Source organism: Larus michahellis, chromosome 1 (assembly GCF_964199755.1).
Source record: "Larus michahellis chromosome 1, bLarMic1.1, whole genome shotgun sequence".
NCBI classification, from domain to species: Eukaryota; Metazoa; Chordata; class Aves; order Charadriiformes; family Laridae; genus Larus; species Larus michahellis.
In genome coordinates this window covers 62,967,417-62,982,646 of record NC_133896.1, presented here as the reverse complement: position 1 = coordinate 62,982,646, position 15,230 = coordinate 62,967,417, and the positions used below count along the sequence as shown (strand labels likewise).

Sequence of the window (15,230 nt, the reverse complement as noted above, 5' to 3'; positions counted from 1 at the left end):
GGCCGGATCAGAGATTACCAACTGAAAACCAAGTTTCATTTAAGTGCGGATAGAAGTTTGTGATATGACTGCTCTTATTTATGCCTTGTGGTGTTGTACAAGGGTCGGCATTTCAATCACAGCAGCTGATGGAGCAGTGCCTCCAGGCTGTCTGACCACTGAGCGGCCACCTTTACTCTACCAGGAAAACCAGACCTCCTCCTCCTACTTACTGTGGGTTATACTCACTAGCGTACGTTATCTAAAACGTGGTTGCCCACGCTGTCTGCTCATTTCAGGTAGGCCTTTATTCTTGCACCATTCCCATATAAGCAGGGCTCATGTTTAGAGCAGCACAAATGCCAGATAAGGTACAGAAATGTCTCAGCGTTATAACCCTTTGTGCTTTGTCAGGAGTAATTCAGGACGCTTTCGCCTTAAGACAAGTCTTTGCTTCTTTATTACTTTTTATTTAAGTGTAGATAAGAGCTATGCTTGATCCTTAACTATAATTAATGTTTGAGCTTCTAATCAGTGTGCCCTGCAACTATGCTACTTTGATCAAGGACTGCTCTTTTAGAACTGGAAATTTATAACCACTTGTACACTCTAAGTCAGATTTTTATCTTCAGTGCTCCTACAGTCAGTCACTAATTTGTGCCAGGAAAGGTATTAAATTTATTACATGTTTTACGATGAAAGAAAAATTGCTTGGTTGACTGGAACCACTCGCTCAATCACTAACTTCTTCAATAGCATCTAGGCTGGTTTTAAGATTGTAGAGTTTAAGGAAACACACACAATTATTCCCTCTATCAATCAATAGCTTGTAAACCTCCTGGTTTACCACCACGTGTGATGAAACCAGTATCGGTTTCCTTCAGCCTCCACGGTAAATAAATTTGGCAGAAGGGCAGGGGGAGCAGGTTCAGATTTGCACCTTCACTGAAAGAAAGGAAGAAGCAATTTTGCCCTTTCTCCATAGATGAGGTAGCCAACTGGCCAGTTACCACATTTTACGAGTCTGAAAAAGCAATGTGCTTCATCAGTTCTGCCTGTCTGAAAGGATCTGCTCTCTTTCTTCCTCTGAAACCATGAACTTTTTAATTTTTTTAATGTTTATTCCAGACACCTTCCATCACATCCCATTTTGTCAAAAACTATTCTCCCTACCATAGAAAATGTACACCTTCAGTTTTGCTCATGATTGCATGTGACCACACCACGGGAGAATATTTTTTGTGCAGGCATACTTAAGTAGAAGAGTATTTGCTTAGCAGTGTTAGTGGTTGTCTTACTCATTACTGCTATTTAGTGTTGCATTTCAGCTGCTCACCAATCCTTTTGCTTTTTTTATAGCATCCTTTTCTGGTCAGTGATTTCCATCAGCTTTCCAGCTGATAAAGAAGGATTCCTCTTACCTCCAAAGACAAATCTAACAGGATACTTTAGCGGCAGATCGTAATCTTACAAAATCACGTCGACAACTACCATCAGCACCGCTTTTATAAATGTATCAACATCACTATTTATTAGTCATTTATTCTTTATGAGTGCATACAGTAAAGGAAAACGGTCTGACTTAGGCTTCCAGATTCTGCTCTGCCTCGTTTCATGTGTGCGAGAGCTGAGGAAGCAGCACTGGAGGGAGGGAGCCGTTCACCTTAGTCCTGAGAACCTCACCCCGTTAAGGCAACGGTATCCAGTCCCTCAGCTGGGAATAGTGATCCTGGGAGGAAGAGCTTGAGGTGTTGGGAGAGACAGGGCCATCTCCTGGAAAAATCTGAATGTAGCTGCAGCTGAATTACACAAGGGATCCAAGCTGTGGGCTAAGCGCTCAAGTCCTAACCTATAATTTAAGATGTGGAGCCGCTGTTTAGGAATCTTAGTCAGCTAAATACAGGAAGGAGAAAGTAGGTACATTCCTGGGCTCAGAGCCTCCTTTGCCAGACCTCGTCACTCACACACAGATTCTCATGCAAGTTTCTAGAAGCCCAATTGCTTATTTCCATTTGCTTGTTTTCCGGGCAAACTGGCAAAGGGGACTGGCTTAAGATGTTAGGAACAGAGCATAGAAAACATGTGTACTGAAGGCATTACAGGAAAGCACAGGTTGAGTTTACAAAGCCAGGGGATATGAGCCACACAAGGGTACATTCTTAGAATTGTTTAATCTTGTAAAGGAGAAGCTGTACTGTACACCTCTTTCTTGGAAAATGCAACCGCCAGCACATCCCCTTCTCTCATACACAAGAAAATCTGGCTTTCATCCCCCGGAAGCATTGGCTGCCACCATCCAGGAAGCAAAACCCAGCGAAGGGATCTCTGCAAAAGCAGGTAGAGCTGAGAAGGGAGGCAGAGAGCACAGCTGAGAGCCACGAGTTGCTGTGCCGGCCCAGAGCTTTGCTCTGTGTCACACAGTGCGTTGCTTTATAGAAAGAGCAGGACAGCAAATGCGCCCAGAGAAGACGGGGGGAATGGAGGTGCTTGCTGCCTCGTGTCATGCTGTGAACGAGCGTGGACAAGGGGTGCCTTTCTCCTCTAGCCTGATGTCCTGTCAGTGGCCTGAAGCGTGATGTTTGATTGCCCATACAACAGAAATTAGATTGCATAACTGCAGATTTAGCATTTCTAGAATTCCTGTGACATTGTTATTCTAGGATTTAGCCAAAGCTGTGTTCAGGAAAGCCTTATTATTGTAGCTGGCAGAGGCTGTTGGAGTTATTTTTACCACTTGATTGCAGAATCCTCAGTTTTAGGATCGCCACAACTTTTCACTTGATGCAAATTCACTCAGTGCAAGCCTAAACTAAAGGGCTGCCGTGCCTCTCCGTCAGCAGCTAGAGGATTAGAGCAAACCAAGCAAATGATGTGCACAGCCACGTCCCACGCTCACGGTGCTGGCAGGGTGGACTGGGACAGTTTCCTGAAGAGCTGGAGGACACAATAGCCAGCCCTGGAAAGCACGGACCTAACTGGAAGGGTAGATGCTATCAAAATACCCTTCAGACTAGAAACGTGATGCCAGGGATGTGTGAGGTACAAGGGGAAGATAAAGCACCAGCTTGTGCAATAACAGAGGAGAAGAAAAAGGTTGCCAGTAGTTCTTCTACTTCTTTCCCTAGAGTTAAAGGGGAGAGGTTCCTGGCACTGGTTCGAAGAAGTGTTTGCAAAGGCAGATGTAAAACTTGGGGAATTCCACCACCTAGTTAGCTGAACTGACAAAAGTTGGCTTTGATGAAGCCTAGAGAGGCATTTTCTGCACAGCATTTTCAAGTTTTGACAAATGTGGCCTCCTAGGTCAACCGAAGACACAACCCAGATGTTAGCTTCCCGCATGAGCTGTAAGAACATGCTCATGCTGTTCTTCAGAGAACTGCGGGGAATCAGGGACGCATGGGAGTGCACAGCTGTATTTAACGTATGGAGTCAGTCAGGGATGTTTTAGGAAATGGAGGTTTGTCTGGAAAATTGGGGTCTAAATGTTCTTGCCAAAAAGCATATATTTGAGTTGTGTTAATTCAGGTTACTCAATCATAGGGGTGCAGTTTTTCCCCTCTTCAACAATGCCAGTGATTTCCTGTCTCATCTTCTGTAAAACAATCTTCATACCTTTTATTTACATAGGAGGGCTTCCTCTGTGGCTCTTGAGCAGGGTTAAAAATCCAGCATGTTTAGAAAGCCAGAGAAAAAGTGAAAAAATTATATTTTTCTTTTTGTGTCAATATTTGGCCTTGATATTATTGTGTTGGTAACAGCTAGCTTTGTCGGTTTTGGAAGAGGGGTATATTGAAACAGCTAGCACTTGTCACTGCGGTACACAGCTATGGAATGGAAAAGGTCTGCTTTCTGTTTGGTTACTTTTCAAACAAGAATCCCTAGGACTGGTTTTGGGTAGCGCTACTTTCCTACAAGCTTATCTGGATTACCCTTCTATTAACTTTGGATCCGGGCTGATTAAATGCAATTGTACCCTACGTCATAGCCAGACGTGTAGCTCCGTGGGTGATGTTGGCATCTGATATCGACCACCCGAAAGCCGTACCAGCTCCCAGACAAAGTTGTCATCTCCTAAATGTCACCTTCCTCTGGGAACGTTTTCCTCTGGAGCGCGCTTGCGGTGTCGGTGCCGCGTTTGGGAGCCAAGTGACGCGATGCCAGGTTGGCTGTAAGAGCCAGACCCTCTGCTTGGATTAGGCAGGCATCGCTGCACTGGGGCCAGGCGATTATCTGGCTGTCAACAGTTTCATTAGTAGAAGTCCGCCGCTCTGCGGGGCAATAAGTCTCCTGATCCTGGACCAGTCTGAAAATGTTTTCACATAGCAGCTGAGATGTTAGCATAGGTTAGAGGTACTATCTTTTTAAGAAGAGTTTTTTTGAAGGCTCATAGTTTAGGGCATGCACAAGTTCGGAGTGGTGGGGAGTCATTCTGAGCACAATCTGCTTCTCAGAGCAAACTGAAAAAATCCACCGTTTTCCAGGACTAGCAGTTTTGTAGCTATTTGCCTCAGAAGTCCTCCATAAGTTGATGAACTCTGTAGCTAGAAAGCTAGTCTTTCATTCACCCTCATGTACAAGGCTGGGCCCATTCTCATCAGGAATTTTACATGTTGATCGTTTCAGTAAATGCAGCTTTTAATCTGCCACACATGATTAGACACTAATTGTATTCATAGCTGGAAACACCGCAGAAGCCATTGGCACAAAGTAGAGATTAGTCATACTATCAGTTTGTTTTCTATTAAGCTTCAGGATTCATAGAAATGAAGAACCATAGAGATTTCAGCAGAGAAGATACACGGAGGTGAACGAGCTTTCCTGCAAATTCTGCAGTGTCTTAGAGCCGTGTGTTTTGTGCAAATCAAAGTCATAAGAACAAAGGTTGTGTCCTCAAGAAAGCTGCACGCAAGAATTTTTCCTCCAGCTTGACAGAGAGCGATAAATCATTTTGTCAAATCCAACCTTAAAATCTGACTTTAATGGTTACAGTACAGTTCTTACACAAAAGCTAGGAGTTTTTGAGCCTGCCACATTTCAGAAAAAAGCAGCTGCCTTTTCTGATTACCTGGTTTTTTTAATTAGATGACTTAATTTTCCTTTCTTAATGAGATAAAGATGCAATCTTGCATTTATGCAAGCCAAAAATGTTCCATTGTATAACATGTGATTACAGGGAGCTAGCAGGAATTGAGGCGTCAAGAGGTGGTTGCAGGCAGGGGAGAGGTCATGGCTGAACACCAAGAAGACAAAGCGTTGAAGGCACAGAAATGTAGAATGACGTTTCCAGTGGCAGAACAGAAAAGGTGAATGTAAGATAAACGAACTCTGCTTTTCATAGGTGGTAAATATGCCATTAAAGCATATATGAAAGGGAACTTTAAAATGTGTCATGCAACGTTAAGGTTTTAGCAAAAGTCATTGATGAAAGCAGAACTTGTCTGAGACCCTTTTGATTTAGTGCCGCCTTCTACTCTGTAACCTCACCTATTTGCTATGAGAAGTCCGCTCTGTGAAAGCGGTATCTTAAGTGTTCATCTGCTCGTCCTTCATCCTCTGGTGTATTTGCCATCTCTGCAGCACACAGCAGGGATGGATTAAGAAAATAATACAGCCCAGAGCCGCTGCAGTTTCTTGAATCCTCACGCAGACTCCTTCTCCTGTATCTTCTTACTCACGCTGCTTTTGATCGTGTTTCCAGCGAGTGGCCGCGCTCCTGCCCAAGAGCCACGTTGTTCTGCTGCCTGCTAAAAGCTGACGCCTGCTACTGCGCTTTCTTGAGGCATCTGGGGACCAAATAGCAAGAACCCTGCCTTTCTCTGCTCTTGGCAACTGGGTCTTGCCAATAATCGTGGCTTAGTTGAGGAATAAGGAGTAAAATCTGAGAGATTAAGCAATGAGGGCATCACTCAACACCAGGATACCAGCTACTAAAGGAAAGGCGTCCGTCCCATCTGCGGTCTGTGCAAGCTGTATCGCCGGAGTAGGGTTTAGTCCTCCAAGTGTGAAACTGAGTCATGACTTTGTCAGTGAGTGATCTGGCTACAGATATATGGTTTTGGGATAAATATCACTCAGCATGAAGGCTAGGCCAAGAGTTTACTAACAGGCAGGCCCGGAGCCCTCCAAGAAACACAGCAGCCCAGGCACAGTTCTTTTCCTGGGCTGAAGTAACCTATGGCCTTCCCTTCTGCCCTTGCCTCAAGTGTACAGATCTCGGTTTGGGAGTATGGTTTTAGGATATCCTCAGAGACCAAGGGAACATAAGGCCACCCTCTGAAACATCTCAGAAATCCCAACCCTGAAAGACCGCATGTTGCTGTGTGTCAGCCAGCCATGGCTCTGCTGCTCCAAAGCGCTCCCTGAAGACAAGAAGAATTAGTACCGCATGAGGTGATACTGCTGCTCAAAAAGCAAATGGCTTGAAAAAGTCAGTGGTGGTTACTGAAAGGGACTGTGACGGGGCACAATGCACTTTGGAAATCCTGGTCAGGGCATATGGCCCAACAACCTTAAAAAACAACCTTTATTTTGGGAGCTTTCTTCACTTCTTAAGTTCAGGGCATACATATGAGGCTCTGTAGCCAAATATCCCAGCTGACTCCTCCCAGCTCCATTCAAATCAGGTTCCCAATAGCCTTTTTAGGGAAGAAAAAGGCAAGGTGTCTCTCCCTGGTCTACATCTATGGTGATTTCACGTAGGTTCATAAAGATCACTTCATTACAGAGATCACTTCAGACGCAGCACTTGCCGAGTTCAAAGATATATTAATGAGCAATTGTTCACGTTAAAAGGACTGTGATATTTTCTTTATATATTTATTTTAATAGCGTGTCATGGGAAGTAAGCTAAGGCTGTAAGGACACTTGCAAGTTAGGGCAGTTCCTGCTCTTGCCACTGCCTCTCATCTCTTTCAAGAAAAAAAATCTGGAAGCCGAGTGGGAGGTTTACCTCAGGAGGAAAGAGGAAGACAGTTGTCTGAGTCAGAGAAGGAGAAATTTGTAGGAAAGGGATCAGGAATTGGAAGCCTTTAAGCTTCAACCCAGTCTCTAGCCATCTCAGGTGTCACTCCTTCCTGGGACTTTCAATACGCCACCCATTTCATAGCTTTGGGTCAGGCCAGGTAACTTTCTCTACAAGTCACCTGAGATCATTGCTGTCTCCAGCCGATCGTGTTTCAGAGGCCAGTGATGGCCAGGAGGAAAACAGAGGGAATTAAATTGTGTGTAATTCCCCCCTGGCCCTTACTACAGCTCAGAGATCCAGATCGCATCATGGGGACAAGTCCCTTATTACCGCTTTTGACTTAAAAGCAGCCTACAGCAGCTCCAAAAGCAGGCAGCTGCAGCAGAGACGCAGCCTGTGCTGTTAAGAGTGATTGAAGTAGTTTGTGCGCGCACATCCTTCTGTGAGGAACTTTTTTGGCATAAAAGGTACTACAAGAGCACTAGGGGCTGTTCTCAGACCCAGACAACGAAAAGTTACTCTGTTCAGCTTCTAGCTTGGGTGTAAAAAGTAATTCAGGGTGCCAAAACTGTTTTTACTTATCCAAAACAGATTTTTTTTTTTTTTCACTTGGTCACTCAGATTGGATACGGGGGAGCCCTGGATGAACTTTTCCTCTCCCTGATTCAAACCAGCAATTTCTTCTTAAACAAAACCCAGACTGTCTGGGCACTCACAAGGGTTACTTTGTGGCAGTTAAGGATCTGGGGAAACGGGTCTCTCCCTCCTGGCTGGATGCCATACCGAGTTCTTCAGCATCCAAAGCTGTGGGGCTGGTGGGCAGCGCGCTTTCCTGTGGGGAGGGTGCTTCTCCCGCTCCAGCCTGTACATGTTCCTTCCTGTCTCTCTCCAGCTATTGCATACCCCCATGATCACGTTATTTCCCTGGGCTGTGTGATATGAATTTAATCCCCAGAGGCAGAGAGGAGGACTGAATCTGGTTTCCCACCGCCCGTGTGGATTCCCTCACCAGCGGGCTATTCAAGGAAAGGCAACTGCTACCTCCAACTGCTTTAATAATCCTTTGATTCCTCAGCTTGTACTGCCAGTGCCCAAAATGAAATGCTTTGCCATTTGTTTTGCCTGAAAATATTCCACAAAACTGCTTCCAATTTATGAATGGATTTGGCTACCTCAGAACCTCATTTTTAGCAAAGTCGCAACTTGCCAAAAACCCTCACCCAGTGCTATTCTTGAGCGCTTTGCCCAATCTTATGTTTCAGAAGCAGTGCCTGTGTACAGTGCGGTTGCTACGACCTTCTCTCCAAGCCTTCTCCTCCCTCAGTCAAAACAGGAAGGCAGGAGAGGAGCCACGGCCAAGGCCCCTTGACCTTCCAGGGAGGCAGCGAGTATTTATGTGGAGGCACTGGGCTGACGATGTTAGCTGTGTTGACAGGGATGAGTTATAAAGTGAAGCGGGCATAAGTGCCGTTTTAACGAGGCGTAGGATTTCCAGGATTTAGGATTGTTTTTAGCACCTTTCCCCCCTGAGCCCGCTCATGCCCGCACCCCATCCGCTTCCAGATGGGTACCAGTACTGCTCGCCGGGCTGTGCTGGGAACCAAGCATCACTGTTGGGAGGTGCCGGCATCCCGGGGAGCTGATAAGGCTCTGCCGTGGCACGGGGTGGTGGCATGGGGTGATGTCACAGGCTCATCAAAGTGGCTGTCCTCCTCCACCCTCCCCCGTGGGGCTGCTCTCTTCCTCCTCCCCCCCACTCCCCAATCCATTTAATACCCCGGAGAATTGGGTCAACGGCTCGGGGGCCCTCAGGGAGGGAAAACTGGACACGGCGCATCTGCTGGAGCCTTGGCAGAGCCGCTCCTGCACGCGCGGGGCTTTGCCAGAAGGATCCGCAGAGCCAGACAGAGGCAGAATTGGCCTCAAATTTTAAAGCCGTCTGGAGGGCCTTGATAGTCCAAATTCACTGCTCCCGCTGTCGTTCCCTCCCAGACCCATAAGGAGAAGGAATATTTGGGGACGGGATGAGAGAACAGGGGAAGGAGTCAGTGCCCGAGATTTTCAGTGTTTTGCCTGAGTCCATCCTTGCTGGTTACGTAGGCAAGAATCTGACACAATTTAAACATTTCCTTCCCTGTGTGAAGGAGAATGCAAAACCTACTTCAACGCACTGAAATCTGCACCAAAAAGCAAACTAACCTTTTTATAGTTGTATGTTTATTACCTTCCCTTAAAAGTAAGGCTAGAAAACACCAATTAAAGCAGCAAAAAATATTCCTAAGTGCTTTTCTTGATAGACAACCCAAATTTATCACCAATTCTATGACCCAGTGAAGACACCTTTCTTTCTGCTAGCAGGTGAGCTGGTAGCAAATGGATTCATTGCACTTTTCTTGCTGCGCTAGGACAGTAAAGCAAAAAGAAACCCCCAACACTGCGCTACCAGTGTTTTCAGTCTCGAAGAATTAGCTGAGTTCTTGTTATCCTGACCTGAATCCATTCAGAAGAAAAGTTTTCTTACATCTAAGGGGAAGGAGCGTTCAATTAAAATTAACCTGAATCAAATAGACCTTTTCCACCGTGGTCCAGCTCTGCTCCAGTTAAGTGATGTACTTCGTTGAGTCAGTAAACTTCCACAGCGGACCAAATTTCTGTCAATAGAGTTATTTTTTTTTCTTGTGTTTCACAACTGGAGAAGCATGACTTATCTCCCAAAGTGGTCTTTTGGAGAACAATTAAGTTATTTAAAATGAGCAAGGCAAGCTGCTGACACATTTCAATTCTGAAGGCACTGCTTTGCAGTTTATCCAGACAAAGCCTGAAACACGAAAGCTGGCCTCCTGCCTCTGTTTTCTTGTAACCGGCCATCGGAGAAGCAGATTTCCCTGCTCCGTGGCTAACTAGATCTTCCTGGTTTGCTTAACCAGCAAGCGAATTCCTGCACTTCAGGAAGAGCACTCCAGGCTCATTACAAGCTACTGGGCTACAGCACAAGATTGAGAAAACAGATTTGTTTTGGACAAGCTGCTCTGACAGGGAGGTGCCAGGGTGAATAACCTTCGGAAAAAAAATATAAAAAAGAAAAATCTGCCTCCAAGAGCACGATGAATAATCTGACAACTGAACGGCTCTGTATTTTATATCAAAGCACAAAATGACTAGAAGTCGTGGAGATCTGACTCATGAGCAGAAATAGCGTGCTGGGGACGGCTGGCACCGTTGCTACCACCAGCTGCCTGCCCCCACTGCTGGAGAATGGGTGGCTCAGATGCTGCTGCTTAAGCAATTCAGCCACAAAAGGCTAGAGCTAAGCATTTTAAGGGAAATGTGTCAGTGCTAGTATATAGCCTGCCTTGATAAGATAAACCTTGAAATGGTCCAGAGTTGCCACAAAGCCTTTCAGCTCTCTGGGCGGGAGGAACTGGACAGAAAGCTCGCCAGGCATCCTGGTGGAAGTTGGGCCAGGCACAAGTCAGCACTCGGCAGAGGAGCTTGTCCCAGCTAAGCGGCACTTCGCTGCCACAGCAAAGTGTTGACAGAAGGCGCCCCCCGCCCCGCCCCCGACCTCTTATCAGCAAAGCAGCCTTTTTGACACGGGAAAGCCTTAAGCTGTGACCTATTTAAACGTCCTGCCCCATCACTGACCAGTAGCTACAAACAATTCTGCAACAAATCCCGTAGCACCCTGCTGCCACCTTTCCCCAGCTGCCCCCTCTGACAAGTTCCCCGACTCAAATACGCAGTCCTAATCCTAGCGTAAATCTTCAGCCCAGTTCCTCCAGATAAACATACAGTTTTTCACCTGGTCTTCTGCGAAAATGAGACTTTTGCAAGTACCTTATGAGTGCTGCTTTCTCTACCTTGTCTCAGCTCCTCCTCCCACCCATAACTTTCTAACATGTTTATCACATAGAAAGAGAAAGACAGCTCAGAAAAATCAAACTCCTACAAAGGCGGGGGGAGGAAGAATGGGTGGTTGGGTAAACGCACCCATCCCCACTGAGGGTGCAGTTACACGGCAGCTTCAATTGCTCTAAATTGGAGTTGCCATAGCAATGCCCTGCCTGCATCGCCCTCTCGTCCCCCTGCTTCTGTCACCAGAAAACAAGGGAGGTATACACAAAAAGCCACTACCCAGGGCTGATTCACCTGAAAATCATCCCAACCTAAAAATGATTCATTTTTGCTTGATGAGCTCCATGCAAAGGCTCACCATCCACCTCGACCCACAGGAGGGCAAAGGAGGCATCAGGATTTTGCAGGGCTGGGGGAGAAGGAGCAGGACTGTTGTTGTGCTGGTTTGGGGACATCTGAATTTCTGCAGAACGAACTCTTATCAGGGTTATAGCATTGCCAAGAAGCTGCGCCTAAAAGGGGAATCCCATCCACCTCCCCTCTCAGCAGGTTACTTGCGGCTCCGAGCTCCCTGCCCGAGCCTGGCTAATGCCACAGCATCGGGCCACGACTCCCCCGGGCTGCAGGAGGGGAGTGCAGCGAGGCAGGAGCACCCCTTCTGCTGGCAGCTTCGCTCTTCTCAACTTAAAACTACTGTAAAATTGCAATTTAAGGCTTAGGGGCATGATATACAAGTCTGGAAAGAGATGCTTCAAGTTTGCTCAGAGCTATTTTGTCACTGAATTATGCAACGTTCTGCTTTGCTACATTAAAACTCCCGTTAGAGAGTTTAATTTTGTTTCCCTAACCCTTATTCAAAGAACACACTAGCTGAAAATATCTCCAGAAACTCTGGTGATGCGGGGGATGGTGGCCAGCCTCTGAAATTGCAGATTCTCACTAATTCTTCCCATGTGAACTAGCATCGTTAACCAGGGCGATTTGCAGCCCTGGAGGTTTCTTACACCTTTTCTGCGTCATTCATGTACTGCCCGCAGCAGTGTTTATTGAAGATCTTTTTCGACGCTGTTATTAATATATCATAGTACAATTAGTGGTTGTTAAATAGCTTTAATCAAGAGTTTTCTTTAAAACGGTATTTTTAAATACCTCATGGCATGTGGAGTCATACGGACAATATTGCATCTCGACTCTGATACTATTACATAAGAAGGGCTCTGGCCACACTATCTCTTTTCCTACTCTTCAAACAAACAAACAAAAAAGAACTGAAAGATCAGGCAGTTTTGGAGAGCGAGAAGCAGCAGCCAGGGAGTTGCCTGTGCGCTCCCTTGTGCGCAGAGGGAAGAAGCATCAGGTGTGCTTCCACAGCCCCCGTGCAGCCGAGCCGGCGACAGTTAGACGGGATGCCTGCCCGCGACACGCAAAACCGAAGGATGCGGAATATTTGAGCGTGGTTTGGCCGCCGGCAGTCAGCTTGTGGGAGCCGCAGGAATCAGGATGCAGGAATTTGGGTCTTTGTTTCAGGAACATTCCTTGGAAAGCGTCGGGGCCAGCTGCAAGACGGTCCGAAATCCCTCATCTTATCTGCGCTCGGCGCAGGGGTGGAGGGAGCAGCGGGACGGGCCCGGGGGGACCCGACGGCATCGTCTCCCTCCGGGCTCCTCGGTACCGAGGGCTCCGAGCCCCCTTGCCAGGGAGCCGACTCTCGCTGGGTGTCACATCCCGTCCCGGTGACGGGGGTCGCACCGCCCGGATCCCCCAGCCGCCGGGGCAGCGGCAGAGCCTCTCCCCGGCCCTCCGTGCCCCCACCGGCGCGGAGCTGGCGGTGCGGAGCGGTGAGCAGCACACCGAAAGCTGGGCGGGATTTTGGGTTCGTTTTTTTTTTTTTTTTTTTCCCCCCCTACCTTTTCCTCATCTGCGCGCCGCGCACTGCCCGTACGGGAGAGCTCGGACTTTAACTTTGCACGGGCAAAGCAGCAAAAAGAGAAATAGTCGGGAGGGGAAGAAAGAAAGGGGGAAATAGGCGGGTAGCCCCGGTTCGGGGGGTCTGCAGCGAGGGCGGCCGCCACCTGCCCCCCGCCAGCGGAGCGGGGCGTCCCGGCGCCCCCGGACTTACTTTCTGGGGGTCGGCGTAGGTGCCCAGCCCCAAGAGCGGGATGCTGTTCCCGTCGCTCAGCGGGACGCGGTGGCTCTCGGCCGTCAGGTTCATACTGCCGGCAGGTAGGGCCGCCCCAAGCCCGGGGCTGCCTCCGCAGGGGCGGGAGCCGCTGCTCCGCAGCCAACCGCGGCCCCTTGCGCACCGACACCGATCGACCGGACCGACGATGCCTCTGCAGGTGTCGAGGTACGAACTGCCCGCTCCCGCCAGCGGGGAGTGCCTTTTTGGGGGGCTGAGCCACGTGTGCCCGCGGCCGCCCGGCACCGCGCCCCTCCGCGCCCCGCCCCGCGCCCCGCCCCGCCGCGGACACCGGCAGCCCCCGCGCACCGCCCCGGGAAGGCCCCCGCGGACCCCCGGGACGGCCCCCGCAGGTCCCTGCGGACCCACACACACCGCCCGGGCAAGACCCTGCGGACCCCCGAGCAAGCCCGGAGCCGGCCCCGCCGCGACCCCCGCGGGGTTGCTTCGGGAGAAGCTGCGCGCAAGGGCAAAGGCAGCTTCATGGGAAAGTCGAGGCAGGCTGGTGGGCGTCCCCCACCCCGGCGGGGATGGCGGGGGGGTGGGTCCTGCCCGCTGCCAGGGAGCCCCCTCGGGACTGCCCTGCCCGCAGCTGCCGGCCAGGGGTCCAGCCCCTGCCTGCCGGGGTGTCTGCTCCCCCCAGCAGCAGGGCACGGGATTCCCAGGTTTTGGGTTGGCAAGGCTTGGAACTTTTCTCGCAGAGGTGTAAAGCCCTTTTTTAAAAACCCCAAATTCGGGGTTATCAAGGACACTTTGTGTCCTCCAAGGATAGTTTCCACCTCTCCTTTCCAAAGGCTTCAGGCCACATGTTGAAAACCACTGCTGTAGGGGCAAGGAAGCGATGAAGAAAATCCCAGGCAGGAGGCTGATGAATAGTTCTTCTGCCCAAATTACAGCGAATGGGCTCAAGTTCCTCCCAGTCTGGTTCTGCTCTGCTGTGGAAAAAACGTATGTATTTCCTATCTCTGGTATGCCAGAAGGGGAAAATGCCCTTTATGAAATTCAAGCCATGGCTCTTACTGTCCTTTCTGACCCTAATAAAACATTCAGGGCTATGCCTTTATACTACACTGCAAAGATGTTCCCTGTCCTGAGCCAGCTATTTTGTGTCCTGCAACTGTGGCTGTACTGAGTTCTCACCATTTAATTTTGAACTACATGGTCTTCTATGTCTTCCTAGATCAACCTGAAATTAAGCCCTCAGCAAACATTATTGCTCAGCCATAACAATGCCCTCTGCCTAGCAGATTATTTTATCTTCTCCAATAACCCACTTAGCTTTCTGTGCATGGTAATAGTTCAGCAGGTTATGCAATTCCAAGAGGGGTTAATGGATCCATCATGATAAGTTATCTTTGCAGGGTTCTTGAAATCGATAGGTGTGCACTAATTTGCATTTGGGGAAAGGGTTAGTGGCTGTTAAGGCTGGGGACCTACCTGGAGAACACCCTACCAAGAGACCCTTTTAGCATTACAGGTTAGATACCTGCAAGGATCTCCAGCGGAGATGGGAAAATTGCCACTTTTACTGATAGGAATGTGCCAAGTAGCTCATGGCTAAGTGCAAGCCCACTTGATCCCTGGCCAAAAATTACTCGATACCTAGGACACCCTGCAGGACAAAGGTAGCATGCTGTGGTCTAAAATGGTCCTTGGGAGGTGGGCTGAGTGTGGCCAAAGCTTTCCCGACAGCCTCTGCTTTACCTGGACAACACAATGCAAAGGACTAGCTGTAAGGTGACTGGGTTCTCATCTCAGCGGGGGGGGTGGAACCTGGGGCAAACTACAGCCTGGCTGTAGTTACTGTGGGCACCCTGTTCCTGCTAGATGCCGTCTGCGTGTTATTGTAAGCTGTGGGTACCTGTGGGTGCAAGTATTTACATGTGACATGGAGGAAGCAAACCCACTGACCTCCGGCATGCCTCCCTCTTCTTCCCATATAACTGGCTACCATTTTCTTGCTACAGGAGAAGCTATTATCACGACCCTCCACGCCTACCATGCCTAAACACACTCTGTGTATTTGTAGGACAGGTCGATGCCAGCATGTGGAACAGACTGCCGCATCTCTGATCTGTAGCCTTTGTTCGTCACTATTTCCAACAGAGGAGCAAAAGCACAGAGAGAGATGGAAATGGGGTGAGTAGAGAAGAGCCTGATGTGGCAGAGGGCATTCAGAGACCTCCCCATTTCCAGCCCAGTACTAGTATCCCATGAAGAGGCCCTGCTGCCCAATGGCTGATTCCTACCCCT

The 15,230-nt window shown here is 48.7% G+C and overlaps 1 protein-coding gene across 1 annotated transcript in view; it reads right to left on the bottom strand.

The window, feature by feature from the left end:
- The window catches only part of AKR1D1 (aldo-keto reductase family 1 member D1), a 35,498-nt gene extending 22,263 nt beyond the window's left edge, over window positions 1-13,235 (bottom strand). The window contains exon 1 of the mRNA XM_074582099.1: window positions 12,918-13,235. Within this exon, the coding sequence (XP_074438200.1) occupies window positions 12,918-13,010 (93 nt within the window). The 5' untranslated portion in view covers window positions 13,011-13,235. The remainder of the gene's footprint in view (window positions 1-12,917) is intronic.
- Between the last annotated feature and the right edge of the window lie 1,995 nt (window positions 13,236-15,230).